Source organism: Falco punctatus (genome assembly GCF_963210335.1).
Source record: "Falco punctatus genome assembly, chromosome: 11".
NCBI classification, from domain to species: domain Eukaryota; kingdom Metazoa; phylum Chordata; class Aves; order Falconiformes; family Falconidae; genus Falco; species Falco punctatus.
In genome coordinates this window covers 7,402,685-7,415,105 of record NC_137591.1, presented here as the reverse complement: position 1 = coordinate 7,415,105, position 12,421 = coordinate 7,402,685, and the positions used below count along the sequence as shown (strand labels likewise).

At 41.1% G+C, this 12,421-nt stretch overlaps 2 protein-coding genes across 3 annotated transcripts in view; one reads left to right on the top strand and one right to left on the bottom strand.

Annotated features, from left to right (window-relative positions):
• The first annotated feature begins 28 nt into the window (after positions 1-28).
• On the top strand, positions 29-4,369 carry PRPF38A (pre-mRNA processing factor 38A). The gene is made up of 10 exons (XM_080406289.1): positions 29-248; positions 332-491; positions 1,033-1,154; positions 1,673-1,758; positions 1,927-2,037; positions 2,616-2,728; positions 3,163-3,189; positions 3,269-3,366; positions 3,714-3,762; positions 4,031-4,369. The coding sequence occupies exons 1-10, from the start codon at positions 119-121 to the stop codon at positions 4,071-4,073; spliced, it is 939 nt and encodes a 312-aa protein (XP_080262415.1). The 5' UTR covers positions 29-118; the 3' UTR covers positions 4,074-4,369.
• A 311-nt stretch (positions 4,370-4,680) lies between these two features.
• Positions 4,681-12,421, bottom strand: part of TUT4 (terminal uridylyl transferase 4) — a 49,912-nt gene continuing 42,171 nt past the window's right edge. The window contains exons 27-30 of one of the 2 annotated variants that reach the window (XM_080406240.1): positions 12,115-12,212; positions 8,991-9,516; positions 6,264-6,437; positions 4,681-5,226 (exon numbers count right to left, since the gene is read on the bottom strand). In XM_080406240.1, coding sequence (XP_080262366.1) covers positions 5,135-5,226; positions 6,264-6,437; positions 8,991-9,516; positions 12,115-12,212 — 890 coding nt within the window. In that variant the 3' untranslated portion in view covers positions 4,681-5,134. The remainder of the gene's footprint in view (positions 5,227-6,263; positions 6,438-8,990; positions 9,517-12,114; positions 12,213-12,421) is intronic. The other variant, XM_080406241.1, reaches the window with a different exon arrangement.

Here is a 12,421-nt window from a genome sequence, read left to right as displayed (position 1 = left end):
GAGGGGCGTTATGGCCCGGAGATAAGATGGCGGCCGGCGGCGCGCGGCCCGGAAGCGGAAGCGGCGCCTCACAGACGGGGCGCGGGGAGGCCTGCAGCGGAGCTGTGTAGCGGCGGCCATGGCGAACCGGACGGTGAAGGACGCGCACAGCATCCACGGCACCAACCCGCAGTACCTGGTGGAGAAGATCATCCGCACCCGCATCTACGAGTCCAAGTACTGGAAGGAGGAGTGCTTCGGCCTGACGGGTATGGCGGGGCGGGCTGGGGCGGGAGCGGGCCCGGGCCCCGGCCCGGCGGGGAGCCGCGCTGACGGCCCGTCCCTCTCCCAGCCGAGCTGGTGGTGGACAAGGCCATGGAGCTGAAGTACGTGGGGGGCGTCTATGGCGGAAACATCAAGCCCACGCCCTTCCTGTGCTTGACGCTGAAGATGCTGCAGATTCAGCCCGAAAAGGACATCATCGTGGAGTTCATAAAAAACGAGGACTTCAAGTAAGTTAGTAGCTTGATTTTTCCTTTGTTTCGTTGTCGTACTTAACGAAATTGTCCAAAACAGCCAGGGAGACTTCAGTGCAGGTTTTAGCTTCCAGTAGGCTCTGATAAACTCTTCTTGCTAAAAAGCACATCTTTCCCTTTCAAGCCTACTCCCCTTGGCACTTGGGCTGTAGTGGCTTGCCTTCGTGGCATGCGCTGTCTGCAACAATATACCTTAGCCTGAAGTATTTAGAATGAGGTGCATTAAGGGAGCAATATTAATCTAATTTTCTTTCAGTCTTTCTTTCATGTTTGTGAGTGATAATGCACCCAGTCTGTAGATTATGTATGTATACTTGACTATATGATTATTATTTTTTTACGTGTGTGTATATATACATATACACATAGAGTACATGAAGGAGAAAAGCTGAACAGTTGGGTATTTTATTTGTTTCAATGCACTAATTTTCCTCAGAAACTTATGGGAAAAGCTCTTCTTTTATCTCAGTTGCTAAGTACACAAAAACCTCAGATACATGACAAGGTTTATTTTCAGGTACGTCCGAATGCTTGGTGCATTGTACATGAGATTGACGGGCACTGCCATTGACTGCTACAAGTATCTTGAACCACTGTACAATGACTATCGAAAAATAAAAAGTCAAAACAGAAATGGGGGTAAGCACTTACTTTTTCTTGTTGTGGTTTCTTATTACCACATAGGTGAGCTTTTATTAAAAAAAACAAACATCCTGCTAGATAAACATAAGTACTCTATTTAGCAATAAAGCTTAAAAAATTGTGGCATAACCATCTTCTTGAAACCTTGCTTTTACTTATTCATTTTTTGGATAGTCTGTTGCTGGTCTGGCCAAGTGGTACAAATGCGAACTGCCTTGCTTATTTTACTTACCCCAGGTGCTTGTGTTTTGTGTTGGGCACTGAAATGCAGTTCCATAAATACCAAAGAAACACCACTTGAGTGCTGGTTTAAGCACTGTGAATCTGCTAATCCTAGCTGTGCAGTAATTTCCTTTTTGCAAGACAGACCTAATGATTTTCCTCATCTTTGAGAATTATTTTGGAACTGTTGTTTCTACAGTCTACTTGATGTAAATTGTTTGTAGTGTTTTATCTTTACTCTAGCCACTAGTGTTAATCTTCTTTGTCTTTTAAATGGTATTTCCCCTCCCCAGAATTTGAACTGATGCACGTGGATGAATTTATTGATGAACTACTACATGAGGAACGTGTATGCGATATCATTCTGCCTCGATTACAGGTTTGAGAAAGCAGATGGTTATGGAATTCCTAACTGCATCAGCTGCAGTAGTTTTATCAGCTACTGGCTTGTTGCATAAAGCTATGATACAGGCCCTTTGGGCACACAAGATGCCTCTGTAGGTGTTCTTACTTGGGTTGCATCAGATAGAGTCTTAATTTCTCCTAGAAACGATATGTTTTGGAAGAAGCTGAGCAACTCGAGCCTCGTGTTAGTGCTTTGGAAGAAGACATGGATGATGTAGAATCTAGTGAGGAAGAGGAAGAGGAAGATGAAAAGGTTGGTGAACTGTTTTGGAAAGGGATTAGTTAAAGCCGGTGCTGAACCACCACCACCACAGAATGCTTTATGGCCTTTGAGAAATACTTGAGGAGAGCCACCAGGAGGCTGCTTGCAACTCTTACACGTCTCCGCTTAACATATTTTCATATAAGCTGCTTGTGAGAACTTGCTAGATTCTGAAGCAGTTCTGTAGTGTTTTGTGTTTGTTAGGTTTTTCTGCCTCCTGAAATTCACAAATCTGGATCTGTTCAGTGTTAAGCGTATTTCAGATAAATGGTTTTACATACATATGTAACGGAGAGAACTGAAGGTGATGATGAATGTTAAGCTAACCATCAGAGTAAATTCTGCTGTACTTCCTAAGAATCAACAGAATGGAGAGGTGGCCATAGTAATCTCCAGTTGGCAAGCTTTGGCAGTACCGCTGACTTCTGAGTATGAAATACTTGAGGATGGGGAACCTTGACTGCATGACTCTTGTCATTTATATTAATTGTTCAGAAATCTGTTCTGATAGATAAAAACCTTGATGAAACAAGACTTACAGAACCTTCTCCCTCCACCCTTGTTTCCAGCTGGAACGAGCACCATCTCCTGACCACCGCAGAAGAGGCTACAGAGACCTCGATAAACCTCGCAGATCTCCAGTTGTGCGATACAGGCGGAGCCGAAGCAGGTCTCCAAGAAGGTGACATAGCTCTCCTTGAGCAGTGTTTTTACCTGTCATACTGCAGATGGCTGCAGCGAGCGTAGAAGTGAAGACGACGATTTAGCCAGAATCTTTTACGTCTTCCAATTCCTTTAGCTGCTTTCTAAAGTAAGGAGTTGTGATGCACAGCCACAGTCAACCCATCTGCCTGTTTCTCTAGTCCTTCAGTAGTGCTTGAACTAGTTTTTACTGGTAATTAGTCAGGAAACACTCCTCACTAACCTTATTTGCTCACTCTAGTAGCCAGTCCAGAAGCATGTACTGCCTCTTGTGCAGCAGGCCAAGCGCATGCTAACTGAAGGCATGGGGGAGTGTGAGAGAAGCCCTGGTGCTGGTGCTGGAGAATATGGGAAATTAAACAGCTGGTTCTGCTCATGATTTTTACGACTTTTTCTTTTCTCCTCCAATTACAGGCGAAGCCGCTCTCCAAAGAGAAGAAGGTAGTCTTTTATTCTATCATTTAATCTTAGAACGCGTGTATCTTTAGTATGGCTGTCTTAAAAGCTTCCTTCCTCTCAGTCCATCTCCACGCCGGGAGAGGCATCGCAGCAAAAGCCCAAGACGACACCGGAGCAGATCCAGGGAGAGGCGCCACAGATCAAGATCTAAATCTCCAGGTATTTTTGTAACTTACAGATTAACTCTGGCAAGTTTTTATCAGCAGAACATCCACTCCAACAAAAATCTGTGTCACAGTATCAAGAAGGCAGCATAGGTGCTTAATCTGGCTCATAAAACTGATAGCGATACTAAGCACAGCTGGAGAACTCCTTTAATACATGCAAAATTGTCTTTAGTATGTTTTTCAGGTATTTGCCAGGAGGTTATTTAGAGTGCCTAATTAAAACTAGCGTTGTTCTGGCATTATTATCTAGGACACTTGGTTACTAGAAGCAGATTGCATTAGCAAAACAAAAAAGAATTCCAGGGTCTATGGAAGTAACTTATGGTTTTTGTCTCGTAGGGCATCATCGTAGTCACAGACATAGAAGTCATTCCAAATCACCTGAAAGGTAAATTTCTTAAGAGTATTTCTTAAGAGTATTTCTTAAGAGTATCAGTACTGCTGTGGGAGCTCTTACTTGCCATTTAATCTTGGGGATCAAAGGTCTTACAATGTTGGATATGAAGTATTTCATACAGTACCTCCCTCAGTGTTGTAATCAACTTACGCTGTCCGCAGTTGACCATAGAAAACACCACGGTACTTCTGTGAATCACCTTGGTCTTTCAAAACAATTCCTAGTAGTGTTGTACAGCTCCTCTTACTTTCTGTTTCAGATCTAAGAAAAGTCACAAGAAGAGTCGGCGAGGGAATGAATAACAAACTAAATCGACCACACAGTTTAAGGACCTTGAACTGCAGTCTAACACTGTCCTGTTTGCTTTATGGGACAGATGGATATGTACTGGCTGCTTTAGCAGCCCATTTCTTTAATCCTTCTCCTGTACAATTGTTGTTTGTTTTATTGTGGTTTTTTAATTAAAAAGAAAGGTAAGGATAGTAGTTACTCATCCTCATGACAGAATTTCAGGATTGTTTTTAAATTTTTTCTCAAGACCTGTAAAAACTAGTGAAACGCAATAAAAAAAAAAAGGGGGGTTGATCTTTAAAAGCTCCTTGCTGTTTCTTTCGTATTTTTTATAGAGTATTTTCATATTATTTTGCGAAGTTCATGAACAGAAAAGCAGGTGTACTCTTCCCTCAAATCAAGTATTTTACAAGAAAGATACACTGGCTGTGAACAGCACATGCATGACACCAGCATGGGGCAGACCAGGTATACTGAGTGTGTATGACCTGTTAAAGCTGCTAATCTTTTGGCTCTTCTTTAAGACAGCTAAACTAAACCAATTTCTATTATTCTGGTTTCCTAATAACAGTCAAATGTAAGCACACATACAAATAGGGAAGAGGAAAAAGTCTTACATCCTTTTTTTGCAGTTTTATTTTTCTTTTAAAAAGTTTTTTTTTGGCACTACATAGTTCTGTAAAGAATAGAAGTGACAAATTTTAAACACATGAAATCCCCTTCTAATTTTATTTTTTTTAGAACAATATATATAAAGTCTGAAGCAACCAAAGTATGAATACAGCTAATAGAAAATAAAGAACTTAATTTTAAAAATTCTCTCTCTTTACAGTTTATCAAGATAAAACAAAACACAATTCCCCTTAAAAATAGGGTAATAAAATAGATGAAATTTGTATCACTCAGTTCTGTGATACTAGTAAAAACTATAGTTATATCTATGTACAAATGATACAGTTTAAAAACAGTCTTAAATAATCTTGTATCTAAACATGTTGCATTAAGATTTTAAATCAACCTGAATTTTTTCCTCCCCTCCCCCCCACCCACCCACCCCCCATCCCATGAAATTTCACTTTTTCTGTTGAATGTAATTCAGATTCAAGTGTGGGTGTCCTTGAGACAGAAGCGAGAACCGCTGGTTACTCTGCATCAGTGGACCAGCTAAAAGAAAATGGATTACAATTACTTCAGCAAATTAAATATATTTAACAGTGCTTGGCTATATTCAATGTATTAATCTTACTTAGAAATAAAGCCATTTACTAGACTGACAAACGCTATCTCTATGACTAACCCATTTAATGGGACAATACAGCATTACTTTAATCCTATCTCCCAAATTCCCTCAGAATCATCAGTATGTCATTTTGTTGCATTACTTTAGTTATTCAACAAAAATAGTTTCAGGATTTTAAAATATGGGTCTCACTTGGAAACCTTGCTCCAGCCAACAGATTAGATGTGGGGAAAAAAAGGATTTGGCCGGTATCTCATTTTATACTGCGTGACCCAGCAACGTGGTAATTGCAAAGCCTCCAAGTAAAATTTGGGCATAGCTTCTCTCTTAGTGGAGCCAAAGGCCTTTTTCCTACCCGCCTTTTCCAGTCCTGCCAGACGCTGAAACACCTTTACCGTTCACTAGCATCAGAAAGGGCTGTGATAAAAGTCAGTCGTTCAAAGTACCCTGAATAACTGAACCTGATCTAACTTTGGAAGCTGGTGCTGCTTTGACTGTGGATGGGCTGGACTAGGTCACCTCCAGCGGACCTCTCCAACCTGAATTACTCTATGGTCTTCCAAGATTTTATCTAAGTCATCCCACAAGGCAAGGTAAAAAAGCTAAATAAAATTAATTGGGACAAAAATGTCTTTATATTCTTAACATGCTCATGGGCAAATCATCTTAACCTCTATTGAAGCAGAGGTGGCTTTACAGTGAGACAGCAGCAGTGAAGGAGAGAGGCTAGAAGTGCAACAGACTGCAAATTGGCTCAGATTTCAGAATTTTATTTAACCCCTTCCCGCCCCCAAAATTTTAATCCATCCATACAGGAAGCTGAAGCGTTGATTTGACTCTTGGATTCATTATGGTTCCAGGGAGCCTAGCAAGTGAAACATATTTCCTTGGCTTTTAAAGCCTTTGAGACAGTAAAGAGACATGTTGCATGAGCTGTTGATTCATATACTAGTTCTAGTACCTTGAGGGTAGAAAGGTTTGTTCGGTGGATAGCTGGCATTTCCCTGCTGCATGTAGTTCTGAGGCATATTGTAAGGCCACGCTCCTCGGAGGAGAGGAAAATGGGTAGGGGTCCCATGGTCCCAAGGGACAGAAGAAGGGTTCATTTTACCAAACTGTCCTTGGAAACCCTGATCTATTTTTCAATTGAAAGGGAAAAGCACATTGCAAGTTGAAATAATTAAACAGCAAGTCACAAATACAATTTACATCTTAAATAACAGTTTGCAGGGGACGTAATGCAATTAAGTCTGATGTGCTACTCTTTTTTTTTTTTTTTTCTTTTTTTTTTTTCTTTTTAACATACATAAAAAATACCACCTACATTCTTCATTATTCACTGTAATAGAATTTTTTGGGGTGGAAGACAGAGGATGAATCAGTTATTAAAATCAAGACCTACAATTTCACTATTCCTATGTCATTCTCATGATGAAAAATACAAGGTCTGAACAATGTTACTAATCTCTGATCCCACACAGATATTCACTATCACTGACACAGCTGTGACATCAAAGCAATTACCCTACTGCAAGAAATAATTCTCAGATGTAGACCGGAATTCCACTAATACTTGTATGCTTAAGAAACTTGCTATCTAGATCACTGGACCAAATTAAAATTTATTTTTAGAGAGGAAAATAAAAACTTTTGAACTCAAATACACAAATTGTAAACTATTCCATTTACAAATCCAGGACTACTGCAGCATTAAGGATGAGAAATCAAGCAGCCAAGGAGGCAGGAGACACAACAGTTGATGCCAAATGCTGTATTACTAATCCTCTTTTTGTTTGTAGCTCCCAATTTTGTAAGACACAGAAATGCCTGCTAGTTTAAAAACTTGATCAACGTACATTTAAAAATAAATAAATAAGTAACTATCCTCAGTATATCAGTTCCCCTTCAGGCTCATCATTAAAAAAAAAAACCCTGCAGAGAAACTTTCATTAAATAAAAGCTAGACATTTAAAAAGAACCGTAATTTTTCTAGAATAAAACATGAGGCATGGCTCTACAGTATGCATGAAAAAAAAGTCTAAAACTTCTAACGATCCCATTTCTGATCAAATGCTGAGAAGAAAGTCGCTCCTTCCAAGTCAAGGCTATGTGAGCCCGTTTCCACAAGCTTGTTGTTCTCAAACTGTCCTAAGCAAGTAAGAAAGCAGGCTTCAGGACAGCTGCTGTGCACCCACCCAGTAACCCCACTTTAAAGGCATCTAAGCCAGAAACGCAACTTTCAAATGACTATTAAAATACAAAGAGGAAAAATACTAGGACTGGGAACTAGGAAAAGGGCTGTGATGAGATTGGAAATAGAAGTTGAGGAATGGAAAGAAAAAAAAATACTGCGACTGACAGCGCAAGAAAACTGGGAAACCTTCTACGGAGGCACAATCAGAGTGGAAGCAAGCAAAATGAGACAGAGCAAGAGGAGAAAGACTGCGGACAGGGACTGACTGACTACATGGTGAGAAACAGGACTCCTTAAGGGAGAATGGAGGAGGAACTAGGATTTGGGGAGCTCAGGTGAAAGAAGGCAGCTACCTGGGTAAGAAGACTTGGATTGGAAGGAGCTGCTTGAGAAAAAGTCAGAGCTGGGGTGGACATGGAGGAGGGGACAGTTGCGCCTGGACAGAGAATTAAGATCAGAAATGGAGAGGCAGGGACAAAGCACGCTGAAGGCACAGAAAACACACTGACAGCAGTTTCTGTATCTTCTAGAATATATTACCCACAAAGCACTGAAAGGAAAAGCACGCATCTCCAGCATCTCAACAAACATCTGAAACTTATTGGTGAATTATACTTCATCCAACACTGCTGACTCAGCTGAAAATCTACTGTTGCCATCAACTGCCTTAGTAGTGCAGAGAAACGCTGTGCAGGAGATTCAAAATTTCCATCTAGTGATCAACAACTTCATCAGTATATTGTATGATGGATTTTTCTTTTTTAAACACAGGCAGAGTTACATAAATCTTAAGACCATTATCATGTTCTAAAGATCAGTTAAAATTTAGGTGCTGCCACAGTTTGTTACACAGAAACTGTATGGGCTTTAATTGCTATATACTGCTTTTCTCAGCTTCAGACATACAAATGTACTTGGCTTTTGTACAAGGCAAAAGACTGTTGCCCACTCATCACAGGAAAAATCTGTATGCATTATTTTCAGGAAATGATACCGAGATTATGGAAGTTAAATGTAGCAGGATAAACTATAAGAAAAAAGAATGCATAAGATCATGTTATATTGCACTAAATGCAAGGAGGCAATATTCAACTTGCACAACTGTAATTCTGCCAGTTTTTAAGTTCATAGTTTCAGTCTCAGCATTCTCATCTAATAAACTACGTAACAACATAAATGGGAACCGTATCTGTAAGCATATCCACAGAAATGTGCTTTAGACCCAGCAATTATCAGAACATCTCTCAGTTGAATGCATGATTTCTCACATGTTGCACAGCTGTTAATGGCAGATAGGACCAATGCCTAAAAGTTACAACAATCAAACTTGCCTGATTATTTTCCTATGAAAATGTTAAGACAGTGAAAATAACAACTTAGTTTCTTAAGCATCATATTTTTAATATAAAACAAGTTGAAAGAGTTAGCTGTTCCTGTAACACTTAACACTTGTACACAAAGTGCGAGAGGTTTGATACAACAGAGAAGAGTTACCTGAATTCCCCACAGTGCCATTGTTCACCAGTGAGTTTGGAGTCACAGGATTGTGCCAGTGTCCCTCATGAGAAGTGCTGGGGATTCCCATGGGCCTGGCAGCAGGCTGTGCAAAGATGATACTGGGATCATTCAAGCTTACACTGCTCTGGTTATTTGTGGTGCTGCTGCTGCCAGATCTCATAGAAAATGGAACATTTGTAGAATGAGGAGGGTTACCCGGTGCAGAGTGAATAACGGGCCCATGAATAGGCCAAGAAGTGTTGGGAAGCTGAATTTGGTGGTGATGGTGCATCTGAAGTAGTCCCAGGTTATGCAAGGTGGAATACTGACCTGGGGGAGATTGGGGAAAGTTAAACAAAGGCAGCTGGACCTGATGGGGTGGCTGTGCACCCTGCTGTGGTTGCGGAACGTGCTTAGACTGGGATATTGGTTGTGGCTGAGTCTGGTTAATGGAGGCTGGCTGAGAGGAATTCTGTGTAAATTGCTGAGGTTGTGGAGAGTAAGATGACTGATGCGAGTCAGACTGGAGGGGAAAAAAAAGTATGTATTTCTGATTAGTTCACTAGCTATTTAATGGTGATTTCCTTTAATAAGTACCCACTGTATTAGACTATTCACAGAAAAGGCAAAGCTCTCCCCAGCAACACCCCAAATACTGTGCCCACATTCCTGCTGGTTTAAATTTAGTGCAGTTCGACTGACTGATTTTCACCATCAGATAATCTGGTCTGCTCATTTGGCACATCCCACCATCAGAAACATCATTCTGAGCAAACATTAGCCCCAGGCTCTTCATTAGACTCCTCACATGTCTGATTCTGATTTTTAATAGGTGTCTTCCCCATCCTACTCATTTACAGCACAGAGTCTCATTAACTAATCACCTTACATCTAAATTGAGTGGGTTTTATTACTACAGACGCTTTTTCAAGTAATTCCAAAGTAAGCTCCACATATTTCTTTCATTTTTGTTTAATCTGTTAAACAAGAAATTGATGGTCCAAAAACCCAGTTTCAACCTCCATATCCTGATGTTAGGCCATGGCTAAAGGCACAGAAACAGCAGTTATTACAGTCTTTGCAGAGCTCTTACAAAGCTTTCCCTTATACCAGCAACAGCAAAAGGCATAAACCTATTTCATCTGTTTGATATCCCAACTAAGCAGAGAAGCACTTCCAGAAGTGGGGTGGGTGGCTGGGAAAAGTTTCCCAGTTCATCTGCCAAAATGTATTACCAACGTCTGCATTAACCTAATCTGGCTTTAAGCACTGAGACAAGAAGGTGACGGCATAAGATAGGTGCCTCCAAAGGGAAATCTGAATGACAGGCAGCTACCTAACCCAGAGATAATTACCTTAATCTCCCCCTTGGAGCTGCGTGTCTCCCTCCATAGACTATAGCAGATCGCTAAGCTCCAGGTACCTCAGCTGCTGTCAAACAACTGAAGTTAAAGGTCTCTGCAGCTTGTCACTATCCATGACTGCTCGCCTGTCTGTTTACATTGGCAGTCACTTTTCTTCAGTAACCAGAGGTCTGCAGGACTCCCACATGCCAGCGTTTCAGAGCATTTCTTATAGCAGCATGCTGTGTGCCTTTGCCTGGGCAAAAGCTGAAGCTCAGAAGCTGGGATTTCTCCCTGCTGCTATTCCAACTGTTCCTGTGTGAGTGCCTCCTGTGCCTTTCTATCAAACCAGGAAGAGAAAGTAAAACCTGGGATTTGAAAGACAATGACTAGTTTAACAGTTTAAATGTTATAAAAATGGAGCACATGCACTAGCTACAGCCTTCCCGCAAACATTAAACCACCACAAGCACGCACGGGACATGACAGCAGCAGGAGAGGAGAAATGTTAAGCTCCAGCCTCTTGCTCTGCTTCCACACCCCTGGTTTCCCCTTTTCTCTCTCTCTTGCACTACTAATATTCCCCCTTTCCCTTCTCTTCAAACAACTCATGGACAGCACATATTGGCCAAGAAATCCTGGCCAAATGACAACCATGCAACACACACACAGAGTCCATGATATCCAGATGACACAAGAATGTGCACATGCAGTAAGTCACATGCGCACGGTGTGCCTGACTGTGTGCACCCACATGTCCAGCTTCAATTTCCCAAGCAGAAATACAAGGCTCCTAAAAGGATTCTCTTGTGTCATGTGATAGCATGGTGGCAGTTCAGCCCTTTACTTAGATTAGGGCTGTATCAGTCCCTCCTTAACAGCGTATTTTTATAGTAAAAACAATGTTACAAAGTCTCTGTTACTGGAGCAAACATTCCAATAAATGCTCTCTGATCAGACAGGAAATACTCCGTACCTAAAGTAGTCAACTGAAATGAACAAAGCAGCCCTGTTTGTTTACTTGCCAGCTTCATTAGCAGGCACACATTTCTCAGACTAATAGCTTAAAATTCGTGAGTTTCTGCTGTATTTTGTACTCCAAAACCATTAAATGCCAAGAGCTGTTATTTGCTCAAATACTCTCTGCTTCCAATCTCCACTTAGAAGCAAGTTAAACGTATTTTTCCTAGGAGACACCTGAAGAAATACTAAGAGAAAACTACCATAAATTTCCCCATTGTTCTGTTTGTGCTTCTAGTGTGCCCTGGCAAACTTTTGCCCTGTGTATCACATCTGAATTGGAATATGATTCATTCGTGCTCCTTGCCTGTATATGACAGCCCCTTAAAGACAGTTCTCTTAAACCACAGAGAATGATGATAGTCACAAAGCTAAGTCTCTACCATGTTAACAACGAGCTATGCTATACTTCCCTTACTAACTCCAGAACATTGCCAGAAGAACTAAGTGCAAGACTTCAAAAGGCATCCTAACTTAAATTTCAAAGATAGCTTGCAATCCTGAAAAGCCACCTTCACTAGCTCATATGAAATTTGGCTATGTAGTTTCCATACTGAAAGACCATAAATGCTCTCCAAGAGACACTACATTATAAATAGAAGTTTAATTAACTGGCAGAGTGCAACGTTGGTCATTATAAAGTCCAGAATCAGTTGAGAAAAAACTGCACAAACCTGTTCCTAACATGGCCCAGCTCAGAACCCTAGCTGGTTTGCTACAGCTTGCTTACTTCAATACTATAGCTAATTGGAACTTACACATTCTGATGACTGTCTAGTGCGCAAGGGTCGTTCCACCTGCTGCTGACTCACAGCCACTAGCTGTGAATTTACCATGCTTCGGACCAACTGGGTGCCTAATCAAGGAACAAAAATGTTAGTAAAAAACACAAGGTTATGGATTACAGCATAACGAACACAGAACTGGGAGTCAGAGATACCTTAAATCTCATGTGACACAGAGCAGGTAAATCACTTTAACCTCTCCTCTCCTTTAAGTGGAAAGCCCTTTGCTACAAAACTCACTTTGCTACCAGGTGGGACAGCTACTTTAAGCTTCCACCCT